Source organism: Branchiostoma lanceolatum, chromosome 18 (genome assembly GCF_035083965.1).
Source record: "Branchiostoma lanceolatum isolate klBraLanc5 chromosome 18, klBraLanc5.hap2, whole genome shotgun sequence".
NCBI lineage: Eukaryota > Metazoa > Chordata > Leptocardii > Amphioxiformes > Branchiostomatidae > Branchiostoma > Branchiostoma lanceolatum.
The window spans coordinates 734628-760846 of record NC_089739.1 but is presented as its reverse complement, the minus strand read 5'-3'; the positions used below and the strand labels follow the sequence as shown (position 1 = coordinate 760846).

Below are 26219 nucleotides of genomic sequence, written 5' to 3'. Positions count from 1 at the left end.
AAAGTTCGGGAATATTGTTTTGGTTGTTTCGAAAAGCTTGTTTCTTTCATCCTCATGATGAGGGCAGTTACAATAATTTATTTATAAGTATGGTCGGATACATAACATGTGCTCTCCTCCACACTGGACCTTTGTTATATATGTTGCCTGACGCTTACATGTACCTCATCTCATGACCTCAACGAAAAGCGATCTACAGGCTGATTTGAGCTTCTCTTGAATAAACAAAGGTTAAAACAAACATCCAATACAAGAGGACGCCCCTAACCCGAAGCTAGGTACTCATTTTCACCTTAGGGAAATAATAGACGTAACGTGTCTTTCCCAACTGGTCTAATACGATTTGAACCCAGAAGCTTTAGATCCTAACGCAACAGCCCCAACCAATTTACCACCTATATATATATATATATGCTACAGCGGGCTTGAATAGGGCAGAACCACTAAACAAGTCAGCAGCTCTGTTTGGCTTGGCTCACGAGATGTCTAGCTAGCACACATTGGAGATAACAATGTTTAATCTTGTTGGATGCCTTTATTTGCCGAGTAGTGAACCATTGTCCTTGTTGCCTGAAAGCTTGCAACTATGATGAAAAATGCAGCACTCATCATCTATTTACGTTTAGGTATATGCAGGAAATTCTTGACCTAAAGATACATATTGTGAAAACAATTCGAACATTTTACGCCAAACAACCGTTACTCAAAAAACTGGATACAATTTTATCCACAAGACAATATTTAGCAGAAAATGTATTCCTATGATTTACACAGTTGTTGAATTTCGTAATTTCAAGAACAAGATTATGGTCTTTCCACATCGCTAGCTATCTTCAAGGATAAACATTGAGTTTATCAAAGAAGTCGCACTTCTCTTCCCTATAGCCCTCCAGCAAGACGTTCTTCGGTGTTGTGATATTCAGACAAGTGAAGTCGTCTTCCTGACTGTAGACGGGCCAATGCAGACCCGCTGGTTTAACGCTGCTTGCGTACGGACTGGGTTTGTTGGGGTCTCCCGTGTGCGCGAAGTTACCGTAGTGGTACGCCATGGTGTCCGCCAGGACCTGTACGAACGGTTATGGACATAATGACTCATTGTTTATTCATTATTTATCTATTTCTTTGTATTATTGATATGATTTTGGTTAGTTAATTGTTTATTTTGATACCCTTTAGTCGAATTACGACTAATCTGCCAGGGTTCAACACAAAAAATATACAAACACAGACCTATATACATGATGATGATGATGATGATTGAGTCATCTTGGTTTTTAAGCATTTAGTTATTCATTATTATGTTGACCCCTTGACATGGCCTCATCTCGACCTCTATGAAAAGCGGCCCTGATGGCCGAATGGAGCTTCTTTGCTTCTAGAATAAATAAAGGCACAACCAAACCTGTTCGTCAGCCGTCATGTTGAGACCGATGAGTTTGGGCGACTGGAACAGGAACGGGAGGTCCTCCCCGTGACAGACATGGCCGTTACAGTAGTCATGGTGATCCCACAGGTGCTGAAAACAAAAACAAAAAATCGCCAAAAATCGATATTTAAAAATATACTCGTTGACACGCGTCATTCTTTAAGTATTACTATCATTTACATTCCTGCAAAGTTATAGTGATAAACATCTAAGCACAAGCCAAGAAGAGCGTTTTTCTATAAAAAAAAGGGCGTGGCCTTATAAATCTTGATGACGTTATCATGACATCATACTAATTTGCATAAATCATCATCTTGCTATAAGGTACTACCTGAAAAGAAATTAAGGTTGAGAAAGGTTTATAAAGCTTAAGAAAGGTTTTTTATCAAAAACATCCCAAAATTCCTCAGACACCCTTCAACAATACCTCAAAGGACCAGACGTGGTCGAAGACGTACAGCCAGACATCGCCTCCGACGCTAGCAACACTCCTGGCGATTTTACGCGTCGGGCAAGTGAACATCCAGTCTGTGGCGATAACGGAAAGGTTCGGGCGGTAGTCGTCGGACTTTTGCGGGTCGTACTCGCGTAAAACTGCCAGCGCCTTCTCGTGAACAAAGGCGGCGAGGATCGCGGTGAGCTTCAGGTTGCTCGCTATGGGCTGGTGGAAACCCATTCCGATGTACATGACGTTTTCTTCAAGGGTTGTTCCGATGATGATCGGTTTGTTCTTGTGAAATTTTCCATTGGTAATGAGGTCGACTGTTTGTCCGGGTAGAATGTCCGGGTTTATGGACGGTCCCCATTGCATGAACGTCTCAATGTACCGCAGAGGGTTGTCTATAAAATGGCCGGCTTTGTTAGAGGCCTTAAGGACGGCATCAGCGTCCTTCGAGCGTAGGCATTTCAGGTCCCCGTGCGAACAGTTAAGCTGTTCAGCAAAGTAGTTTCCTAAACGAACCGCCTCCCATTTAACTTTGTGCGGGATGGAAAACGGCACGCTCAACATGATGCCTTGCTGGAAGAGCTTTTCAGATTGTTCGGAAACCAAGTGAATGGCGATCGAATCGGACCCGGCGCTCTGACCAAATAAGGTCACTCTGTCCTTGTCTCCTCCGAAACTGGCGATGTTTTCTTGAACCCACTTCAACGCCTCCACCTGGTCTAGCAGTCCCTGGTTTCCCTCGACGTCGTCTTCGCCACTGGCAGTCACAAGGAAGCCCAAAGCGCCGAGCCTGTAGTTGGTGGTCACCACGATCGTGCTGGTCTTGTTGGCTAGGATACGCCCGTCATACATCATAGCAGAGCCGGTGCCCATGCCGTAGTTACCACCGTAAAGCCAGAACAGAACCGGCAGCCGTGCAGTCGAGTTCACGACATGGTTGGGAGCGAAGATGTTGAGATACAGGCAGTCCTCGCTCTGCCGGTGGTCGCGCGGGCACTCGTGGTCGGGGTCGGGGTAGTCGGGGCGGTCGCAGATCTCCTGTCGGCACGCCGGTCCGGGCACGCTGCCGTCGCGGACTGCGGGCGCCCACGGCGTGTCGTACCGCTGGGGCGGCTTCCATCGCAGCTCGCCTACCGGGGGCGCTGCGAACGGGAGCCCGAGGAAGATGACGCCCTCCTCCACGTACATGCCCCGAACAGCACCGAACTGCGTCTGTACAACAGGGCCATCCTCCTTGACGGCGTAGCCAAGGCAGCCGGACAGAACTGCACTCAGGACTAAGAGATACACCGCCCGCTGCGATGCCATGTTGTTCTTGTATAGCTGCCCGGGAGGGTGTGTGATCTGACGCAGGGTAAGCTACATATACTGTATGTACTTTGGACCGCTGTCGTGCCCATCCCGATTACTTAGTGATCTGTACATGTCATCGTAGGTTAATGTGTGCTGACCTGTTTTGCGTACGCCAGCTTGTTTTGGGTGACAGCAGTAGTGCACTTTGGACCTGAAGCTTCCTGCATGGTTTAGTAAAGTCAGATATCTCCATCTTGACATGCTACTAATCTCCAAGCAGATCCACACCGGGCGCGAAAATCGTGGTATGCTAGCCAGAGAAGGTCCAGTCAGCCAGAGAGGGTCCAATAGCCCGGTATTGGACCCTCTCTGGCTTACTGGACCTTCTCTGGCTAGCATACTACGATTTTCGCGCCCGGTGTGGATCTGCTTGGAGATTAACATGCTACATGAACAAAAGACTACCAGTCAGAGATGTACCTAAACGTCACATCAGGTCAGGTACAGGTTAAAGTTCATGTACCTGTACCTAAATTCATGATTTGAAAAATAAAGTTACCTACGTTCTTGTATGATGACAGAAGCATGACTAAACAGCTTACATAGTGTTTATTTAGACTTACTGTAAGGTATCTTATTCAGATAAACCATTCTTTCGCGGGATCTATCTCAAATCAGAAACCATTCTGATTTCAACGACCATATAATGTTGGCATGTTTTTTTTTCAAGGCTAAATCTTCATTTTGGTGGTAGGAATTACATGTTTGTTAACAAAATAGGTGCAAATGTAATGCACTTGAGGTTAAGTCTAACCTGTACCTGATGTTTGCGGTAGTGGGGACCAGAACACATACCTGTCTCAACACTTTCAAACTGTGTACAAACTGTCATTTCTACAACCACGGAACAACTCAAAAAGGAAAGACAAAATATCCGCGAAAAAAACACTATTCAAACAGCTTTTAGTAGTCGGTGCAACGCAACACCTAGAGGGTGGTTAAGTTGAAAACGGTCGAGACCAGTACATGTTGAAAACAGTTATTGCGAAACCTCCGAAAATAATTTCACCAGGTTGGTAGAAAACGTCATCACCGACACCAACCAATCCAACACGAACACCACAGCTCTTGCAGTATTCAAATTGTAATCATAACCATACATGGTAATATCATTCAAACAGACAATTAACACCACCCTGTACGTAAGCCTGGGTTGTTTGTCACGCGACATTACGGATCTGCCACCGACGGACACACCCTACGGAAAAACAGCAGCCGGTGCCTGAGGCAGTAGAATACACGAGCTGCTACCCAGAAAGTGCCGCCTATACCCATTCTGACCGGCTTGAAAGGTTTGTGCCTGCCAGTGGGTAAACAGTAAATATGAATATATTGTTTACCCATTTAATATCATATTTAAGATTGTTATATATTGTTAAGATTGTTAAGACATTGAGGGAGATGTTTGGCTCTAAGATTGTGACGTTTTTTCACTTAAGTCAACAATAGATAGCTGTCTTCCGCCCCAAAATCCGTAAGTTAGTTCTAAAGAGGGGCCGATGTACTTTAATTTTGTGACGTCATACTCGAGAGACATATTTTACCAGAACTAGAAAACTCAGATTGACCACGCAACCTTGCCCGAACACAGTCGATTAAAACATTTTTTTTTAGTTTACTTAAAACTCTTACAACAAGGAGGCTTCGGAGAATGAACGTATAGTAAATCCCACAGCTTATTTTCTACAGTTTATTGGATCTCTTAATACAAATACATCATTTAGACAAGAGTGACAATGGAACACAGTCCTGCAGCGACTGTTTAAAAAATATTTCAGAAATAGACAGATAAACTTTTCAATAGAAGTGTTAAATGTTCTATCCTTCTGCTGATCTCCTTATTTGGAAGGTGCAACCAGAGGCATAAAACGTCGACAGAAAGCGAAAACAATCTTAACATTAATATTCAACCAGCCAGCTTCAGACAATCAACACAATATATAAAGAGAATTCAAACTCTACAACTGGATACGAATTCGGAGATTTATTTCCGGACGTTTCGAGTGACATCCATCACTCTTCTTCAGCGTCACTAAAATGAACTAGCAGAACTTTTTTTAGGCGGCTGATGGTTACAGGATGGCTGATAGTTACGGGGTGGCTGCAAAAAGTGTATTATTTAGCCCCCCAAAAAGCCGCTTCAGAGTCTGCAACGGAGGCTAGTTGCCGGCATGCCAGGCCAAAGCCTGTTTAATTGTTTTCTAGGGGTAACTGTAGTAATATTCCACCTCACATGGCTTCAGACAATTTAAGGCAAATGTTATAGCTTATCTAAGAGTAAACGACATCAATATTAATATTTAAACATCCAGCTACAGACAGTAACACCATCATTTACGTAAGACTGATCTTTGTTTTTTTGTCACACGGCACTATGGATCAGCTACCACAGAACGCACACTACAAAAATACAGCAACCGGTGCCTAGATCACACGTCGAGTTCCTTCCAAGAAAGTGCCAACTGTAGTTCTTCTCACTGGCTTGAAAGGTATGTTTTTGCCAGTGGCTAAACACGACAAAAAATCTGATGTTTAGACAGTTTGCTGTAATAATAGTAGGCTTATAATGACTCTTTATGAATATATTTTAGAGAAAGGCAGATGAACCTTTAAAAAGTTGTAATTCTTTATCTTTCTGCAAATATAGAAGAAATGTGCAGATAGACTTATAAAAACGTCATCACCGACACCAACCAATCCAGCACGAACACCACAGCTGTTGCAGTATTCAAATTGTATCTACAATAATAAATGTTGATATTATTCTAATAGCTAGCCCCATACAAAAAACACTAGGTGCAAATAGAGTCATAAAAACGTCATCACAAACACCAACCAATCCAACGCGAACACCACAGCTGTTGCAGTATTCAATCTGTAATCATAACCATAAATGGTAATATTATTCTAATTGCCAGCTCCAGACAATCAACACCACCCTTTACTATCCCAGGTTGTTTGCCACACGGCATATACGGATCAGCTACTGAAGGACACGCCCAACAAAAATACAGCAAACTGTGCCTGTGGCATTCTACACGAGTTGCTGCCCAGAAGGTGCCAACTGAAGCCATTCTGACCAGCTTGAAAGGTATGTTTGTGACACGGGATGAACACTTGAGATAATTCTGTTGTTTAGACAGTTTGTTGAACGTTTATCAGGATGTTTAATTCTCCGAGCAGATGTTGGGGTGGAACATTGTGACGTTTTCTGACTGTTGGCAACGGTAGATAGCTGTCACCGAAGTCCTTCCGCCAGAAAACGTTTAACAATCTTTCAACCCAACATCTGCTTGGAGATCAGGTCGGAACAGGGTGCTGCATCCAGGTGCTCTTTTTTTGTGACGTCATATTCCAGGGACAAATATCCTGCAGGAATCGTAAAAATCAGATTTACCATGCTACCTTGCCAGGGCACAGTTTTCTTGAAACGTGTTTTGTACTTGTTGTAAGACTTAGTATGATTCTTCCGCTTACAAGACGTCAGACAATGAACTCATAGGAACTGTTACAGCTTAACATTTGTCTACACTTAATAGGAGGTTTTGAACAACTCCATTATTCATACGAGGGTGACTAAGAAACACTGTCTTATAATGACTATTTGGGATGATATTTCTGACAAAAAATGTATGACAGAGTAGTGTTAAATTTTCTATCCTTCTGTTGATTTCCTCATCTGTAAGGCAAACAGAGTCTTAAAAAATGTCAGCAAAAAGAGTAAACAATCTTGTCATTAATATGTAAAATTCTAGCTTCAGACAATCAACAGAATCCCATCACGAGGTATATGATAATTTAAAACTGTTTCTTACACGCTATAAAGGAACAACCAATGAAGCGCGTTCCCTAGAAGCATCAGCAAAGAAGGGGGAAATCTCTTTCTACCTTAAAAAGCCAAAGGGTACATTTTGGAACTGTTCCGAAATCAAAGACGTTCAGGCGACAGCAATTTAATTTATTCCTTCTCTGGCATTTTTAAGCAATAAAGGTTACCGAAGCAGGTGTGTGAATATTCAAGTAAAGTGCTGGGAGGACAGTTTGATTCTTACTACATTTTATCTCCTATATGACTTTATGTGTGTCTCTCTGTTTCAAACTTAACTAATGCTAGGGTCACATCTCCAATCCGGGGCCCGACCGGGCAGTCTTTGGGAACGAAAAGTGTGATATAAAAGACAGCAAAAACACAAAAGAGGTGCCGCTCCCTGATTCTTTTATTTTGTGACGTCATACTCCTGGGACCAGTGTTTCTGCCAGGCTGACTGCCGTAGGCCGTCTTCGGAAGGACAAAGCTAAGACCCGACCATCTCGCGACCTCAGGCGCGAGTTGTCTTTAGGTGAATTTTGATATGTTGAGCCCTCTTAAACACTATTTCACGCATTCTGAGAGGCAGATGATTGTTGTAGATTTAATGCGTCCACATTAACGCCGAGAAGCGCTAGTGGAATTTTTTCCACCACTCACATATGATTTACTTTTTCCCCACCACGCATATATGATCTAATTTTTTTTCCATGCCGCGAAAAGTAACTGAATGTTGCCTTCAGAAGAGGGTTGACTACATTTTATCGATATCGTTATGAAGACCGGTAAAACCTGCTTTCACGTTCCAAAACGTGGTCTATTTTGGTTAGCTTGCGACACAGCCGGCACACGACAAACAAGAGATTCCCGCCATCTTGATCACGTAAAACACAGATGCTTTCTTTTAATCGACCAATCAAAGCACGGATTATCTGAGGTAAGCCAATAAGAGCTCAGAACATGCGTGCATGCTTGCATATTAATGAGCATTTAACATGACGTCCGCGGGCCGGGCTTAGAGGCTCGTGCCTATGTGTACAATTTGAAATTACAGCCGTGGATAAACGTTTCGTTTCACAAGTTTATATTTCAATGTCTATCCCAGTAGAAATATAACTGTTCCGTAGCTGGTCCTTCGATACAGATTTGTATGTGGTTTTCGGCTTTCAGTCGTGCTCTGTCCACGTGTAACAGTGGGGGTTCAAGCGCCTCCAACTGACCAGGCTAACTGGTCGCGACCTTTTAGCGTAGTGGTTAAGGCGTTGCCGTGCGGATCGGGAGTTCGGGGCTCGAATCCCGGGAGCGGCGTACTCGCCCCTTTGATTTGTTCCACTGGTTCCCACACCGGCCCTGTGAGCCTCAGGCAAACGTGTGCCACACAGGGAAGATCGAACTCGGAGATTCGAGGACGAATCTTAAAAAAAAGAAAAGGGGGAGTAGTGTAACAGTGGGGGTTCAAGCGCCTCCAACTGACCAGGCTAACTGGTCGCGACCTTTTAGCGTAGTGGTTAAGGCGTTGCCGTGCGGATCGGGAGTTCGGGGCTCGGGAGCGGCGTACGCGCCCCTTTGATTTGTTTCACACGTTCGTAATGTGGTTTGTAGAAACATTACGACACTTGTATAAACTTCGAATGGCCGACTTAAATATTTTGAAAAACGAGATCAACATATGAGAAAGGTGCCGACATCGATTGTTTTGAAGCATAGCAATTTCAAACTAAACAATGGAGTACGATTTTCCGACGGTGGACGGCGTCCTTACGCCCGCAGCTCCAGTGGAAAACACAAAATGCAGTCGCAATTGTTTTAAATTTTACCTACTTCTCGGCAAAATGTGTGTCGGAGTTTTTCTGCCGGAAATGACCCCCTGAAGCTATTAATACCAAAGTACAGACTTTTTCTGATTTTCCACATGATTTTTTTTTATTCGAGGTCCAAGACATACATGTGTATACTTAGTTTTGCTTTACAGAGGTGATTCGTGTTCTGTTTAGGTATCAGAGCACCATGGGAAGAAAGATGCGACACCTGCTGATTTTTCTACTCATCATCCTGAAGGAGCCCAACGTGCCAGAAGCTGGCTTCTGCTGTGCACGGCCATCACTATGCAGCTGCCCAGGTCGTGACCTCACCAGCATTCCCCAGAGCCTCCCATCAACCACTTACGACATAAATTTTAATGATAACAAGATAGAAAGTATTCAGCCTGGTGTATTCGAAAATCTCCCCCAGCTTAGAACGATGCTCTTGTCCTGTAACCAGATAACAAAGATTCCGGCAGGAACCTTTGCAAACCTACCCCAGCTCGAAATGTTGTGGCTGAACAACAACAAGATAGCAATGGTTCAACCTGGCGCGTTTGCAAATCTACCCAGACTCGAACGTTTGCGTTTGGATAATAACCTGATAACAAAGCTTCATCCAGGTACATTTGCAAATCTACCCCGACTACAAAAGTTGTACATGTACTACAACCGGATAAAAATGGTTCAGGTTGGTACATTTGCAAATCTACCCCGGCTACACGAGCTGGAGCTGTCCAGAAACAGGATAACAATGGTTCAGGTTGGTGCATTTTCAAATCTACCCCGGCTACACGAGCTGGAGCTGTCCAGAAACAGGATAACAATGATTCAGCCTGGTGCACTTTCAAATATACCCTGGCTCGAAAGGTTGCATTTGGATGATAACCTGATAACAAAGCTTCATCCAGGTACATTTGCAAATCTACCCCGACTACAAAAGTTGTACATGTACTACAACCGGATAACAATGGTTCAAGTTGGTACATTTGCAAATCTACCCCGGCTCGAAAGGTTGCATTTGGGTCTTAACCAGATAGCAAAGATTCAGCCTGGTTCATTTTCAAATCTACCCCGGCTAGCATATTTACGACTGGAACACAACAAGATAACAGAGATTCAGCGAGGTACATTTGAAAATCGACTACAATTTTTGAGCCTGTGCGACAACCAGATAACAAGTGTTGAGCCTGGTTCATTTGCAAATCTGTCCCAGTTACAAGTTTTGTGGCTGTACAAAAACAAAATAACAGAGATTAAGCCTTGTTTATTTGCAAATCTACCCCAGCTCAAAGTCTTGTTTATGTCCTTTAACCAGATAACAAAGATTCAGGCAGGAACCTTTGCAAATCTACCCCAGCTCAAAACCTTGCTCTTGGAATTTAACCAGATAACCATGATCCAGCCCGGTGCATTTGCAAATCTGCCCTCACTGAAAAGTTTGGACCTTCGGAGAAACAAGATGTCTACCATTACCCCTTCAGCTTATGGCTTATCGGCACCCATTCCTACCATAAAGCTTTCGGGGAACCCCTGGCAATGTGACTGTAGGATGGCTACCTTCAGGCAAAATAGTACTGAATTTCCTTCGTTTAAAGAAAAGATAAGATGTGCCAAATTCAAGGGAAAGAAGCTAGCGAATGTCAATCCTGAAGAGTTGATATGTGAAGAACCAACCATATCAACACTGACTGTTGACACCCAACCCTCCCCTTCCTCATTTGGCAGCACAAAAAGCAATGCTAATCCAGCAACATGTCCTGTAGCCCCCAAACATCCTCCTGTTCGTCAATCAGGAGGCCATAACAACTGTAACGATGGCACCATCACCTCTCGCTATCATTGGTACTTCAAGACTTACACTCGCTCAACAGAAGGTCTTGCAGGTAGACCATCCAAACCAGAAACAACACTAACTTCACCCCTTGAAACCACTTCAGAAAAAGAAGGAAGCAGCAGTTTCCTCATACCTGTTTACATTGGATCTATCTGTGGTACTTTAGCTGGCATTGTCCTGTTTGGCACCGTCATCATCACAATCTGGTGGAAGAGGAGGACCGGCAGTCCTCCTTTAGAACCAAATCCCAATGTTATTGGTAGAAACACAAACACAGCAGTTTCTGTAATGACCAGTGGTCATGATCCCCAGTATGAAGATGTTGACAACCTTCATGATAAGGCAGGGAAGGGTCAGTCTCAGGCTAACGCTCTGAAAGTTGGAAATCTATCACATAATGTGCTAGCTGCCTTAAAGCCAAATCCTATGTACGCAGGTGTGGGAACACCACCAAAGGACCCGACATCTACAGCAATGGCAATTGGCCATGATAAGACAGGGCAGGGCGAGTCTCAGGCTAACACTGAACCGAACACACACACCACAGCTGCAGTGACCAGTGGTCATGATCAGACAGGGCAGGGGCAGTCTCAGGCTACCGTGGAATCTTTGGATTCTGGAAATTCATCTTATGGCACAGGGCCGACTGCCTCACAGCTGAACTCCCTGTACAAAGTTGTTCACCAGTATCAGGTCATCACTCAATCCAACACACACAACACCACTGCTGCACTGACCAGTGCTCATGATCAGATAGGACAGTCTCAGACCATCACTGAATCCAACACACACACACCACCACTGCTGCACTGACCAGTGCTCATGATCAGACAGGGCAGTCTCAGGCCATCACTCAATCCAACACACACACCAGCGCTGTTGTAGAAACCAGAGTAGAAAAAACACAAAAAGACCCAACATCTACCAGTGGTCATGATCAGACAGGGCAGGGCCAGTCTCATGCTATTGCACCAACTCTAAAAGTGCGAAATCTATCTAATGATGAAGTGCTAGCTGCCTTACAGCCAAATACTATGTATGTGGAGGTGGGAACACCACCAAAGGGCCCAACATCTGCAGAAATAAGCAGTGGTCATGATCAGACAGGGCAGGGCCAGTCCCAGGCTAACACCCAAGCTCTGAAAGTTGGAAATCTTTCGCATCACGAAGTGCTAGCTGCCTTACAGCCAAATGCTATGTATGTAGCTGTGGGGACACCACCAAAGGGAACCAGTGTCCATGATCAGACAGGGCAGGGCCAGTCTCAGGCTAAAAGCGAATCTCTGAAAGTTGGTGATCTATCACGCCAGGAAGTGCTAGCTGCCTTACAGCCGAATGCTATGTATGTAGCTGTGGGAACACCACCAAAGGGAACCAGTGTTCATGATCAGACAGGGCAGGGCAGGGCCAGTCTCAGGCTAACACTCAATCTCTGAAAGTTGGAAATACAAGGTCCGACTGCCTCGCAGTTGAGTTCTGAATGTGGAAACACCATGATCAAATCCACCTTTCCACTGGGTCACCGATGAGTGACAAACAGATTAGTCTTTGATATCATAGGCAGATCATTCTGAAATCATTGGATGGACATAAAGATTATCTAAAAAAATAATTGAGGGATCACAGAACTTGAAAAAAATTGTTAAATGTCCAGACACATAAAGTTTCAGGTAAGCCTATTAAAAAGCCAAACAAAAGCAAAGTTTGGGAATATGAACCTTTCCTATTTCCTTCTCTCCATAAAGGCACAGCTACTGGCCACAACGTCATTTTCTTAGCTCTCTGATATTTATCTCTGACATTTTAAAACAAAACTTCAGCAGAAGATCAAGATGTAAAAAGAGGGCTTGAAGGTAGACTTGCAAAGGAACAGAACTTCTGGAAAATGATCTACTGAAAAGCAAGCAGATGCCCATAATTCCAAGCACTTCTATTTTACTAGTAACTCTGACCTCTACCAAAGAGCAGTCGGGGCTTGTAATATTTACCTACAACCTGAAATATGTCAATTCTTTTAAAAAAAGAATCACGATGTTCATTTAAGTAATTTGTATGTGTGTTGTGCAGACTTTAGTTCAAACCTGGTCGATGTCGTGAATAAAAATAATATTTGTGCATAACCAATTCTTTTTTTAAATTATGTAACCGACGTTCAGCTGACCGCCTGTCACCTTTCTCAGGGTTATTCTGACTGGTTCACTTTGAACTGCAGCTGTAGGGGTCGCTGCTTGCAGATGCGGTCCCAAAAGCAAATAATTACATAATTGCCATGAAGAAGGTAACAGACGGTCACGGAAACGTCTGTTTAAGAAAACACTTCGTTGTGAACAAAGTCTTCTTATTAAGTGACTTACATGTACCACCCTGATGAAACTATTCACGAATGTTTTTGTGCAAGGACTTTATACTTTAAAGTTAAATACTAGAGAATCCCAGGCTTCAACCCTATGAAATTACAGTGCTAAGAGAAACGTACAGCTATGTAAAGTTTAGCAGTAGCATATATATATATATATATATATATATATATATATATATATATATATATATATATATATATATATATATATATATATATATATATATATATATATTTATATATATATACATATATATATATATATATATATATATATATATATATATATATATATATATATATATATATATATATATATATATATATATATATATATATATATATATATATATATATATATATATATATATATATATATATATATATATATATATATATATGCTACAGTATATATATGCTACAGTAATTTGCCAAAGCTATTGCTTGGAGGTTTGATATTTCGGGAATGGTAACTGTAACAACAAGTGTAGCGTTGGAGCCCCTCTTGTACTTCAATTGTAACAATTGTACTTCAGATTTGAAAAATCATCACAATACATGTATGTAGTAACTTTTATAACTGTACTTACTGATCACTGCAAAACCGAGAATATGCCAATTTGACTTTGAAAATATAAAAACTGAGCAAAATACTGAGGAATATTGAAGATATAATTTAAAAGCACATTGGAAAGTAGTACATCAATGCTGGAGTTTTCAATTTTCAAAATGAGTGTGAGCTTCGACTCAGTACTATACCGACAGTAGTTTTCCCTTTTTCCTGTATTGTAAAAAAATGTGGCTAAAACTATTATTGTGATTGGAAATAGACACAGAGAGGAACAATATAATAAACACTTTGTTGTACTGGCAGTCCTTTGGCTGTATTAACAGTAGAACTGTAATAGAACAACAAAATATGTTCCAATAGTTGTTGTATAGGAACATACATGGTAAAGTTTTGTTCTGAAAACGATTTCTAGCTTGAACGTCAAATTGTTATCTTAGGAAACAGAGAAACAGACACATTGCTGTACTAAGCACATATTTATTACAGTTCAATAGAAAGACCTATGTTCACAACACATTGTTACAAAGTTTATTGACAGTTCACTGTTTGTTTTTTATTCTTCTATTACATCAACCTATCACTTTTCCTGTCTCTCATTTTCAAAAGAACAGTTGAAGAGATTATTGATCATTGAAAATAAGAAATTAAAACAAAACAAAGGTGAAGTAAATTACAATTGTAAAGTTGTATGTTTGAAAAAAGAATGATCCTTTGTGTAAGGTAGGACTTGAAACAACCATAGAAGCATCTGATTCAGTAATATCAGTACTGCTACCTGGTAAATGTACCCTGTTGTTGCAATTTCAAAGTAAAGGGAAGCATTTATTTGGTAATATAGGTACTACATGTACTTTTATGACCACTGTGACAACTGCTAGCAAAATTCCTTACATTGAATAAAGTACACAGGCAGCAACACTTTCTGTTTTCATCATTGTGTAGTATTGAGAAATATATTGTATACTAGTAACTGTTATGAAGCATCTCCCCCATAGATTAATCATGGAATGTTGAAGACTTGTACTTAAGAACTACACGACAGGTGTTTATTGAGCTAAGGTGTCTGTCGTACAAACTGGCAGGACCTCACATCATCGCCAACTGGAAAAAGGAAACAAACGCTTGTTAATCACTCTGACTTAAATTGAATCATTCTTTCACTGTATCAAACAGGTGCAATGGCCGATTGAGTTGAATGTTCTCCTTGCATTTGATAGGTTGTGAGTTTGACCCCTGTTCGAGTCAAACCGGATACTTAAAAATGGCACAGACTGCTTCTCTGCTTAGCACTAAGCATTTGGGAAAAAGAGTATGATAGTTGCACACACACCACTACCATCTCCCTGCTGTAGAGATTCCAGAAAGTTTTGTGGGCCATTGCTACAGAAACGGAGATGGGCGACACTTCAATGCCCATATATAGTGCGGAAAGGACTTTAACTAAACCACCAAAACATAAACTTAAAGGCTATTAGAGACAAGTTCGGTTAATCTAAGAAGAAAACCAAGACGTACCAGATCCTCAGCCTCGGCTTCTTCCATTTCTTCTGGCTCTTCAGTCGTCTGCTTGGCAGCCTCAAGGAACTGGACATAAAACAAGAAGTCATCCATCTGCATTCAAATTAAGTCTCGGGCAACTGAAGACCACCTTTTGCCCTGCGACAATAGCGCAGGTAATGAATAAATAAAAGTGAAAGTGTGTCTTGAAGTTCTCTCCTCACCTTTTCTGCCTCCTCTTTTGAAGCAGACGTTTCTGGAGACTCTTCTGAAGAAATCAGTGTCACCCTCTCTGTAACAAGGAAAGAGCAAGTTCTAATTCATCTGAGCTGCAGAATTTTAAGTCAGATGAGTACATGTTTGTCTATATCTATATTATATATATACTATATATTACATGTATATAACATGACTTTGTATATATACAGAAAACATAATTATCAGCATAGATATTATGTGGCTATTTGAAACATCAACTGCTTGACAGTATTATCACTCTTATGGCACCTTTCGTTAAGAGAATGTCTAGAAGCACATAGGGTGAAGAGCACAGCCAACAACTTTAAGTCTAAACAATGACGTCTTGATGCAAGTCTTACCTCGAACCATGCTATCCCAGAAGTCCTTTCTGCCCTTGTTGAACAGCGTCTCTTTAAACCCCCTCAGAAAGGTGTTAAACTGGTCCGGCTCTCCCAGCTGGAAATAAATCTATCCTTAGTTTCAAAATTCTGCTCTATCTTATATATAGCTGAAAGGGTACTGAACCTACAAAGTAAACTACCTGTTCAAATAATGGTTGATTTTCAATAAGGACAAAAGCAAGACTGAACTGATAACAACATAACCTTTAACTGTGCTAGACACAAGCCTAATACATGGCATCTATAATAACCACTACCATCACCAGTGAGCTGTGTGGTACTGTATTATTTTCATGAAAACAAAAATTACACTCTGACTCTGGCCTTGCAACAGTGTTATTTTGGACTGCACTACTCTTAGAGTATAGATGTGGATCCTGTGCACTGCCAAATTTATTTGAAAAAAAAATCTGTCAAAGAGGCCATTCCCTGGCCTGTCCTCCCAGCCATGTATGAACTGTACTGGCACACAGCTCTACCTTATACTAATTTTAAGTTATAGTGCCTTTCATGCCATCAGTTACCTTAGCTGACTCCACCCTCAGTGCTTGTAGACACTCCATGGCTTTACTGTAGAACTGGTCCCCGAATGACTCCATAACGATTTCCTCTATCCGCTTCTGAAGCTGGGCCGCAGCTGGGCAAGACAAACAGCAACCATCTTAGAAACACTGTCTTAAGACTGGTGAAATGTTTGTGAAAAGTTCCATTGCATGTTCATTCAAATTAAGTACTTTTTAAAAGAATTCTATTTTATTATACCTGTATAATTACATTAAATTTAATTTCATTACAATCCATAACATCTTCTGATCATTTTAGTACATTTTTATATCTTATATTTTCATAACATTTTTATATCATTTCATTGGAATTTCATATTATTTCATAACATTTTCATATCATTTTGTAACATTTCATGACATTTACATACCATTATCATATCATTTCATGACAATCCCAAATAATCTCATGACATTCCCACCTAGTTTCATGACATTCCCACATAATTTCATGCCAGTCCCATATAGTTTCATGACATTTCCACAGAATTTCATGACATTTCCACAGAATTTCATGACATTTCCACAGAATTTTATGACATTTCCACAGAATTTCATGACATTTCCACATAATTTCCACACAATTTCATGACATTTCCACATAGTTTCACGACATTCCCACATAATTTCATGACATTTCCATGCCATCCCACCTTCCATGAACTTGTCGTCGTCCTTCCTGCTGACCATGGCCCTGAAGTCCTCCAGGGGTCGCACCGACCCGACCTCCGTGACCGGCCCGCGCGCCAGCCCCGCCATGGTCAGGCCACAGTCCCCACCGGCGTCTGCGTCAAGCCTCGGCTTCTTTGCTGCAGGCTCCGCCTCATCCCTGTAATACAAACACAATCAGCAATTCTTGTAGTTATTCAATGTCTTTCCTTTTCTGACAACTACTGGAGCATGAAAAATGCTGTCAGCAAATATGGCCGGGGCCTCTTCATTCAAACAGTGGCTTCTTCACAGCAGGCTCCGCATTATCCCTACAGCAGAAACATGAAAATGATATCAAAACAAGATCCTAAGTTCTCCTGTAGTACCATAGGAAGGCCAATAATCAAACCTGCCCTCCATCCCTACCAGCCTCAGCTCCATCGCTGTGTGTTCTGCCTCTGAGTCAATGAAAACATCAACACAATATCTTCATTTATGTTAGAAGACAGCTAGCTTCCGTCATAGTCCAGCCTCGGCCTCTTCGCTGCAGGATCTGCCTCATCTGTACAGTAGAAACATATATTAAATACAATGATTATAGTAAAAATAATGATTCTTAATCCTTCGTCCTGCTTTTTTAAACGCAATTTATTTTCTTAATCAGGTCATAGGCCCTTGACTTTATATATATATATGTATGCATCCTGCAGGATTAAAGAATGAGAGAATGTCTTACCCTGCACAGAAGATGTTCCATGCTATTGTTTCCCCCTTTTTGGTGAAGATTTCTTGAATGATTCTAAAAGAATGAGAGAATGTCTTACCCTGCGCCGAAGATGTTCTGTGCCGTTGTCTCCTCCTTCTTCTTGGTGACCACCTCGAGAGGAAACGCAGCCCGGAGTCTGTCCACACACGGCGCAGACTGGGCGAGCAAGTCCTGCTGGGGCTGCAAATAACTAGAACAAATACAGAGTTCTTAGAATCATAAAAGTGAGAGCTTTAGTCCAGGTTCTGCTTTACAGGTGACTGCAACAAAACAGAAACAAACCCATAAAACATAAACATGGGCATTTTCTTGTTAAAACGCAGCCCGCGGACTGGGTAAGCAGGTCCTGCTGCGGCTGCAGGTAACTGGGACAAACCAGAGAAATCTTTAAATAATCAACAAGTAATAAAACATAAAAATGAGTGTTCTCATATTAAAATGCAGCCCCGAGCTTGTCAATACAGTTGGCTGTTGGCAACTGAAACATTCAACGACGGAACTTTTCACAAATCACCGTGAAAACATAAAAATGAGTGTTTTCTATGTCCTGGTTCAACTGTAAATAACTGGAGCAAACACACAAATCTTTATAAATTAGAAAAAAAAATTTAAGAATTGATGTTTTCTTGTTAAAATGCAGCCCTGATACTGTGCAAACAGCGCTGGGACTGGGTTATAAGGTCCTGACGATGCTGGAGGTAACAAAGATTGATTGATAGACTGATAGAGGTACTAACTTGAGAATGGCCTGGTGTGGCGGTGGCAGCTGTTGTTGATGGAAGGATTGATTGATTGATTGATTGGTTGATTGACTGATTGATGTATGGTTCAATATACTAACTTGAGAATGGTCTGGTTTGGCGGCGGCAGCTTGGGGTCGTCTGGGTTCAACGCACGTGCGGACAGACACTGGTACAGTCGCTGGAGATGGGGGTTAAAGGTCAACTTCGGCTTGAGGTACTGCTGCTGTTTGCCGTCCTCGTCCCTGCAGGTAAACAAAAACATCAGTTAAAAAATGTCAGCAGGTAAACAAAAACAACTGTTTACAAATGTCTAGGTAAACAAGAGAAATGTTTATCAAAATATCTGAACAAAAACCATTGTTTATAAAGCTGTCATGAACAACTGAATTGAATTTCTTTTTTGCTCTTGGTCATTATGAAGACCAAATTCAAAGGACTTAGTATATAGTATACATTTGCATGGAACACCCTTAGGTGTAAGAGGGTTAAAGTTGACTCACTTTTCAGGCATGACCAGGTTCATGTTGTCAATGAGGTCATCCACAGCCGACAGCTGGTCGTCTGAAATATGTCAAAAATTGTACAGAAGTAAAGAACTCAACATTTATTAATACAATAGAGAGGGTTACAGCTGCCTTATAGATTCTGACAACACTTTTCGGTTCTTAAAATAATAATTCCATCACGTTGGTAGAAAATAGGACATTGGTGTAGTTATAGGACATTGGAGTTTTCTTTTTTACACAACCAGTAATATCTCACCTGCTAACAGCGAAACGTCAGCAGGTGAAACATTACTGATTGTGTAAAAAACAAAACTTCAATGTCCTACTATTCGGTTCTAACATACTCTTATCCTAACATAGGCTGGGGTGAATTTCAATTGAGCGTTTTCACGTAAGAACAGTACATAGACTGAAGCAGACGCAGCTATCGGGTAACCATGAAAAAGAGCAGTCACTGCCATTTTGATTCTACGCTGTGAGAGACAGTAAAAATCATATTTCATTTTGTTTACTTTTGAGCTGAATATCAAACTTTAAGTTGTATTTGTCTACTTTGTCTTGTAGATATTAATAAGTAGTATAGTACCTGAGGGAAGGTTCTTGTTGTTGGGGTGGAGGGAGGAGAAGGTGTATTTCCTCATGTCCTCCATAAAGGGCAGCATGATGCACAGCAGACACTGGAAAACAACAACAAAACAAACAATTATAAACCACCACAAAATGTAGGACTCATAAGAAGCATGGAAAAGAAACTTCCTACCAGCAGAAGTATTTTCAGTTACATGTACTTCAACTTCAAGGCTCAAAAATGACTTAAGCACATCTTTGTCACATCAATTCATGTATCTTGTCATATTTCGAAATAAACAAAATGAAATGAAAAATCTTTTCTACATAATACAGTTCAGGTCACAACAATTCAATGTCTTCAGAACCAAGAAGTTAAGATGATATGTCTAAAACCAAATATACATTGAGACTCTTCACTTACCTCATAGTTGGGCTTGATGTGAGGGGACAGGAAGGCGACCTTGGGTGCACTGTTCTTGTTGTAAACATACCTGCAACATGAAGACACCAAGAACAGCTGAATTTGTTTCTTTGAACTGTTACTTAATATTCACAAATCCTCCGCTTTTCATAAAATAAAATCAGCAAAGATGCAGATTACGATAACTCCATGGACCTATAGGCTATAGTAGAAACCCTTAACACAATCATAATCCACAAACAAAAGTTAGCATACAGTTCTTTCTGGCCATTTCAGTTATTGTAAAAGTCTATTAAAAGAGGCTGTGTGTGTTTATTAGGACCTGGTTACATAATTTTATAATTTACAGGACTTGACTTCACAGTATGAGTGTGTACATACCTGACTATGGCCACCATGTTGGTCTCATACAGGGCATGGATGAACGCTGACAAGGCCACAGCTGCAGGCTACATTAGTACAAGAACAGAAAGCAGTTCAGAATCCGTAACACTTTACACTACAAAACAAGACCACAATACGTCCAGGTCAAACGATAGAAAAAATCAAGTTCTGCTGCAGTACCAAGGTCACATTCCAGGGGGCCCAAAATTGACCTTGAAAATTTCATTGTAATCCATCAAAAGGTTCTTGAGTTATGCTGCTTACAGTAGTCCGGAAACACATACACACAGACACACACACAGACAGACAGACACACCCAAAACTATATCTCCATTTTTCACGGAGATAATAATTTGTATGGGGCTCAAAACACAAAATGGCGTGTTAAGCCTTAAGAAGGCAATTTAAGCTTAGAGTTATTTTACACATGTGTTACATAGTGCTGTTTTTTTAGCAAATGGAGTTTAAAACTTATTTCGTGCCTTACCTCATCCCCCTCCTCTGCTACAAAACAGCGGACAGAGTCTCCCATGTAGTACTGCCTCTTCACCTGTAAAACAGTTCATAAGACCAAAAAAAGTTCTCCAGTCAGCAGATAAACATATTAAGACAAAAGTATAAAGATATGAATGCAAGCACACACACGAAAATTCGTAAATATCTAAATAGTACATACAAAAACTGACTAACACACACACAAACAGAGAGACACACGAATGCACACACACTCTACATTCATGCTGTAGCTATACAGATACAATGACAAAGAAACAGTCTGACTTGCATATACACACACACACACACACACACACACACACACACACACACAAACACAGTGTCTCACACACCATCAGGATCACACAACCACACACACAAGCAAGCACTCTCTGACACACACACAAAAATTGCAGTAGTGAGCAGCAGCCATACACTCAGGTACACTGGCAAATAAACAGTCTCCCAAACATACATTGTCGGCTCTGGTGAATCCGAGGACGTCGAAGCACTTTGCGTCGGTCTTGAACTTCATCTGGTTCTCATCGTCCGTGCTGAAGGGCACAATGGTGTTTCCATACCGGTACCCTGGGGAAAGATGAGCAATAGAATTGTACTTATGGGCCTTCATACTTTTTTTCCTATTTCCATAGCTGTACCCTGGGCATAAACCTTAGCAATTGTATGGTACTCATAGGCCTCTATACCTAGACCATGGGATGCAAGAAAATGTCTGTGAGCAGTTTTACAATTACGTCATGTACTTATATTGTATGGGCCTTCATTCTTCTTTTTACATGAATAAAGTTTTTTTTTAAATGAACATTTGTATTGTATGTATTCATTGCATGTAAAACTGTTTTAGGGCTTTATCCAACAATTTGACAAAATTTCATTATCTTTCAGGCAAACTTGAGGCTGCTTTTATAGCAATTTGAATAAGTATAGCATCAGTGAGCACTGACTAGTTTCATACATGTTGGTCAGTACCATACCGTCAATGGTGGACTCCACCGGTGTTTCCTCATCATCGTTAAGTCTGTGCTCGTGAGTCGTATGGATGTCCTCCTTGCTCAGCGTGCGGGCGTGCACTTTCTTAAAGGAGTTGGGCTTGCACTCCTTCACCTGGCAAGAAGATATGGAGTTAAGAAAAACTAATTTCCAAGCAGTATTTAAATGGCCAACCAGTATTCAATAGAGCACCAGAGACTATTAGATATTGGTTGCCCTTTTAGACACTGCTTTGCCACTGATAGATCTGCTTGGAGATTACAGAAATATGGCTCAACTGGAGAGGCATCATTCCAAATTTCATGGCCACCATCTCAGAAGAGATGTAGTATTTATACACTTACCCTGATGAACCCTCGGACCGGGATTTTGAGGTTCGTCCCGACCTCTAGCATGACCTTCCAGGGAGCGGCGCGGACGTTCCGTTTCTGGAAGAAACTCAGCATCTGCAGGGCCTCGCTGGAGCAGCAGAGAAAATGTTGTCAACTTAAACCACGTTCTATCTTTGCTTCCCCTTACTCTTGTAAGAAATGTCAATAAAGAACATTTTTCTTGATAATAAAATACAGCTTTTTGGATAATAGTGGTTTGGCCACGTTAGGAGATCACCACAAACATTGGTCCACAAAGCTTACAGCTAAGAGTTTGCAAACTCCAGACCCCCCAAAAGGGCTTTAAAGACCAGATAACATATGTACAAGACACCCAGGATGGAATTTAAAGGCAGCAAAAGCTTAGAGTCGCAGGATCATGCTGTATGGAGGAGAGGAGCAAGGGCCTAGAAGCACGTCGAAGCTTCTTATATAACTTTACAGAATACTCTAGTTGGTTAAATTCCCTTAAACTGACCTCTCGGAGTACGCGACCCCGTCAACCTCCTGGATAACATGGCGGATGAGCGCGGCGCCCGCCCGCTGCTGGGGCGTCGGCGCCTTCCTGGGGGGTCCGGCCCCGTTTTGGTCAGGCATCCCGCCATCTTCATCATCATCATCAAGGGACAGCCCACTGAAGGTCAACAATGGATAATATTACATCTTATCTTTTATTATCATTTTGACATTTAGGCAAACTGCAAACAAGACAGTACAGAGACAAAACTAATTTCTAAATGTCAATAACACAGTGGGAGTTTTTTTTGGATGTAAGACAGTACTGTTTTCTCTTCTTTCTTAGCCTGTTTATGTGATGAAGAGTGAGTGAGGGAGTGCGTGAGTGAATGAGTGAGAGAATAGATGATAGAATGAATAAGGTAGTGAGTGTTTAAATGGGTGAGTGAATGAGTGAGTGAGTAAATGAGAGTATGAGTTCCATTTCACATGAGTTTGAATTCACACTCCAGTGAAAGAGTGAGTGAGTACTAGTGACAAAATGGATGAGTGAAAGTGATTGGATGATAGCATGAAAGTGATTTAGAGAATGAATGAGTGAATGAGTGAAAGAGTGAGTAAATGAATGAGTTCCTGCTCACATGAGGTTGAATTCACACTCCGGTGAAAGAATCAGAGAATAAGTGAATAAATAAATAAATAAATGAGTGAGTGAGTGAGTGAGTGAGTGAGTGAGTGAGTGAGTGAGTGAGTGAGTGAGCGAGCAAGCAAGCGAGTGAGTGAATGAATGAATGAATGAGTTCCTGCTCACATGAGGTTGAATTCACACTCCGGTGAAAGAATCAGAGAATAAGTGAATAAATAAATGAGTGAGTGAGTGAGTGAGTGAGTGAGTGGGTGGGTGGGTGGGTGAGTGAGTGAGTGAGTGAGTGAGTGTGAGTGAGTGAGTGAGTAAATGAGTGAGTGAATGAATAAATGAATGATTTCCAGCTCACATGAGGTTGAATTCACACTCGAGCGCCTTCATCCCGTTGATGACTCCCTCCAGCTGATCGTCAGTAAACTCCCCCGCCAGGTTCGAGAACAGCACGATTCGCTTCGTCTCAAACTTCTTACCCCTGCCACAAACAAACAAACAAATACATTTGTAAGTTACAAAAAGAACAACAACCTGTTTTTGCTGCCTTGTCAGATAGATTTTATTTGCTGATGAAAACATTTTTTCTAAATTTTAGCCATATGTCTTCAATTTTGAACACACAGCAATATTGCATGACAGTTTTCCATCGTTAACTAGACACTATAGCAAAGTTAGCCAGATGTAGGTTAAGTTTGCTGTCTTGAATTTGTACCCTGTTGACTGGACAGTGAAAATATCAAAGGCTCTTTGACTGAACAAAAACATCAAGTTGCATACTGTACTCACATGGTTTGGTTCCGAACCAAGTCTAACGCCACAACAATGGCGTCCACAACTGGGAACTGTCAAGGATTGTGTAGTGACTAAATCCTATTTTCCCTACTGACAAGAATAACAATAATCCCCCCCCCCCCCCCAATGGACCATTGTGTGCTGTACTGGTGGTCATAGCCCTTGAATCAGAAGATTTAGATTGCCCAACAGGTAATAAACCAATAAAGATGGAAAAAAATTATAGCTTTGCACACATCTTGCTTCTTATTTCATCCCTTATTTATTGTTCTAATTTAAACCTAAACATCGCCTGAAGGATACAGTCAGCGGAAACGGGCCCCGGAACGATGTCGTTCTTCACGAACTCCAGCAGGTCGAAGTCGGGCTGGCCGAGCGGCCGCGCGACCGTGATGTTCAGGTAACTCTCCTCGTCCGTCCCCGCCAGCTCATTGGCTGTTTCCTGCGTCCCCAGCAGGATGAGGGCAACCTCGTCCTTTGACTGGGAGAACATCTGGGGAGAGGTCAAGGTCAGGTCAAGGTCATAATAGTGAAGGTTAAGGTTAAGTCATAGTTATAGAAAAGTCTTTGGAGTCTATCCTTCGGTTTTCCTTAGAATGATGAGGACAACATTATCCTCATGAAGAAAACCCCTGCCCTTTGCTGCCCATGGCTTGTTCACAAATCCCTTTGCATGCAGGGAAAGATAGAGGATTCTGGGTATTGCATGCAGGGCTACTGCATGCAAGTATACTAGTGATCATTACTGTGACAACAGAACTGAGACAGCTCACAGATGTGATTTTGTGGCAGAGACTGCCATTCTCGTATAGGGCCGTTTAGCCATAGTCGATGCTGTAGGGCTGTTGTGAATTAGGATTTTACCATGGTCAATACTGACCGACGGAGGCCACATATACTGTTTGTTTGTTTGTTTGTTTGTTTGAACCTTTGTTTAGACATGATAAGCTCAACTGTGACAACATAAACCTGACCAGACAGATCCCGGTGCAAAAGGCAATCTATGACTGATGCTAGCATTGTTCAACAACGGAAGGAAGTCTTCTGATTCCTTTCAATATACAGATGAGTTCTCACCTTCCTCTGCAGAAGCATGGAGATGGCGTCCTTGGCGTTCTCCAGGGGGGAGACATGTCCAGGGGGGGCCTGCGCCATGAGGGGGCCCACGTCCACCACCAGCACCATGGCTTCCTGCAGGGGGGTCAGGAATAAGTCATTATCAGGGGGGTGACATTCCAGGGGGGGGCCTGCGCCATGAGGGGGCCCACGTCCACCACCAGCACCATGGCTTCCTACAGGGGGGTCAGAAATAAGTCATTATCAGGGGGGTGACATGTCCAGGGGGGGGCCTGAGCCATGAGGGGGCCCACATCCACCACCAGCACCATGGCTTCCTGCAGGGGGGGTTCAGAAATCATTACCACCTGCGAAGCTGGTGTGTTACGGCGAAGGGTGGTTATACCGGCTATATTATAGATATAGATACAGATACAGGGGGGTGGGGGGGTGACATGCCCTGATTTTGTCCGAACTCCCCAACAGACAAAAACCGGGCCACAACCTTCCCCAACAACATCTGCTTGGAGAATAAAGAAGATAAAGAAACCAGTTTATAGCAACTTTATTGAATGTGTCCTGTTGTTTGGGGGGGGGGGGGGTACATGACTTCTCTCTAGCTTGGCTCTGAAATTACTAGTTAAAACAAGAAGGTTGGTTAAAACAATCATAGGTATCAAGGTATATGTTAAATGTTATTTTGGAAATCTGGGGCTTTTTGGCTACTGGTTTGCTTCAAGTACAAAAGAAAAATATATATCAATCATGATCATAACCTCTAGATATACTGTACATATACGATATGATACATGTTAATAACATGTATAGCCTGCATAATTTTTGGCGGGAAATACACCACATTTCCTGGCTCTGGTGCGATTTACCGATGCAGCCTTACCTTCGGACTGCCCGCCATCCTGACAACCTCCTTGAGACTTCCTTGGCGATGTCTTACGGCTTAAGAAAGAGCAGAAGTAGGTCGGAGCTCCGAGTGAAACCAGCTTCTTCGCGCCAAGCCCAACCCGGAAGTAAACATGCCTTGGCTTGCCCCCTGA

The 26219-nt window shown here is 41.9% G+C and overlaps 2 protein-coding genes across 2 annotated transcripts; both read right to left on the bottom strand.

Annotated features, from left to right (window-relative positions):
• Positions 1-404: 404 nt before the first annotated feature.
• Positions 405-3179, bottom strand: LOC136424542 (cAMP-regulated D2 protein-like). The gene is made up of 3 exons (XM_066413157.1): positions 1854-3179; positions 1403-1516; positions 405-1064 (listed from the first exon to the last, which is right to left on the bottom strand). The coding sequence occupies exons 1-3, from the start codon at positions 3177-3179 to the stop codon at positions 834-836; spliced, it is 1671 nt and encodes a 556-aa protein (XP_066269254.1). The 3' UTR covers positions 405-833.
• A 10883-nt stretch (positions 3180-14062) lies between these two features.
• On the bottom strand, positions 14063-26196 carry LOC136424175 (X-ray repair cross-complementing protein 5-like). The gene is made up of 22 exons (XM_066412677.1): positions 26063-26196; positions 25186-25299; positions 24412-24601; positions 24103-24151; positions 23672-23794; positions 22699-22854; positions 22194-22308; positions 21834-21963; positions 21314-21426; positions 20831-20893; positions 20341-20408; positions 19960-20029; positions 19555-19645; positions 18963-19023; positions 18561-18704; positions 17778-17909; positions 16956-17131; positions 16264-16376; positions 15698-15794; positions 15323-15390; positions 15117-15185; positions 14063-14702 (listed from the first exon to the last, which is right to left on the bottom strand). The coding sequence occupies exons 1-22, from the start codon at positions 26078-26080 to the stop codon at positions 14688-14690; spliced, it is 2175 nt and encodes a 724-aa protein (XP_066268774.1). The 5' UTR covers positions 26081-26196; the 3' UTR covers positions 14063-14687.
• Between the last annotated feature and the right edge of the window lie 23 nt (positions 26197-26219).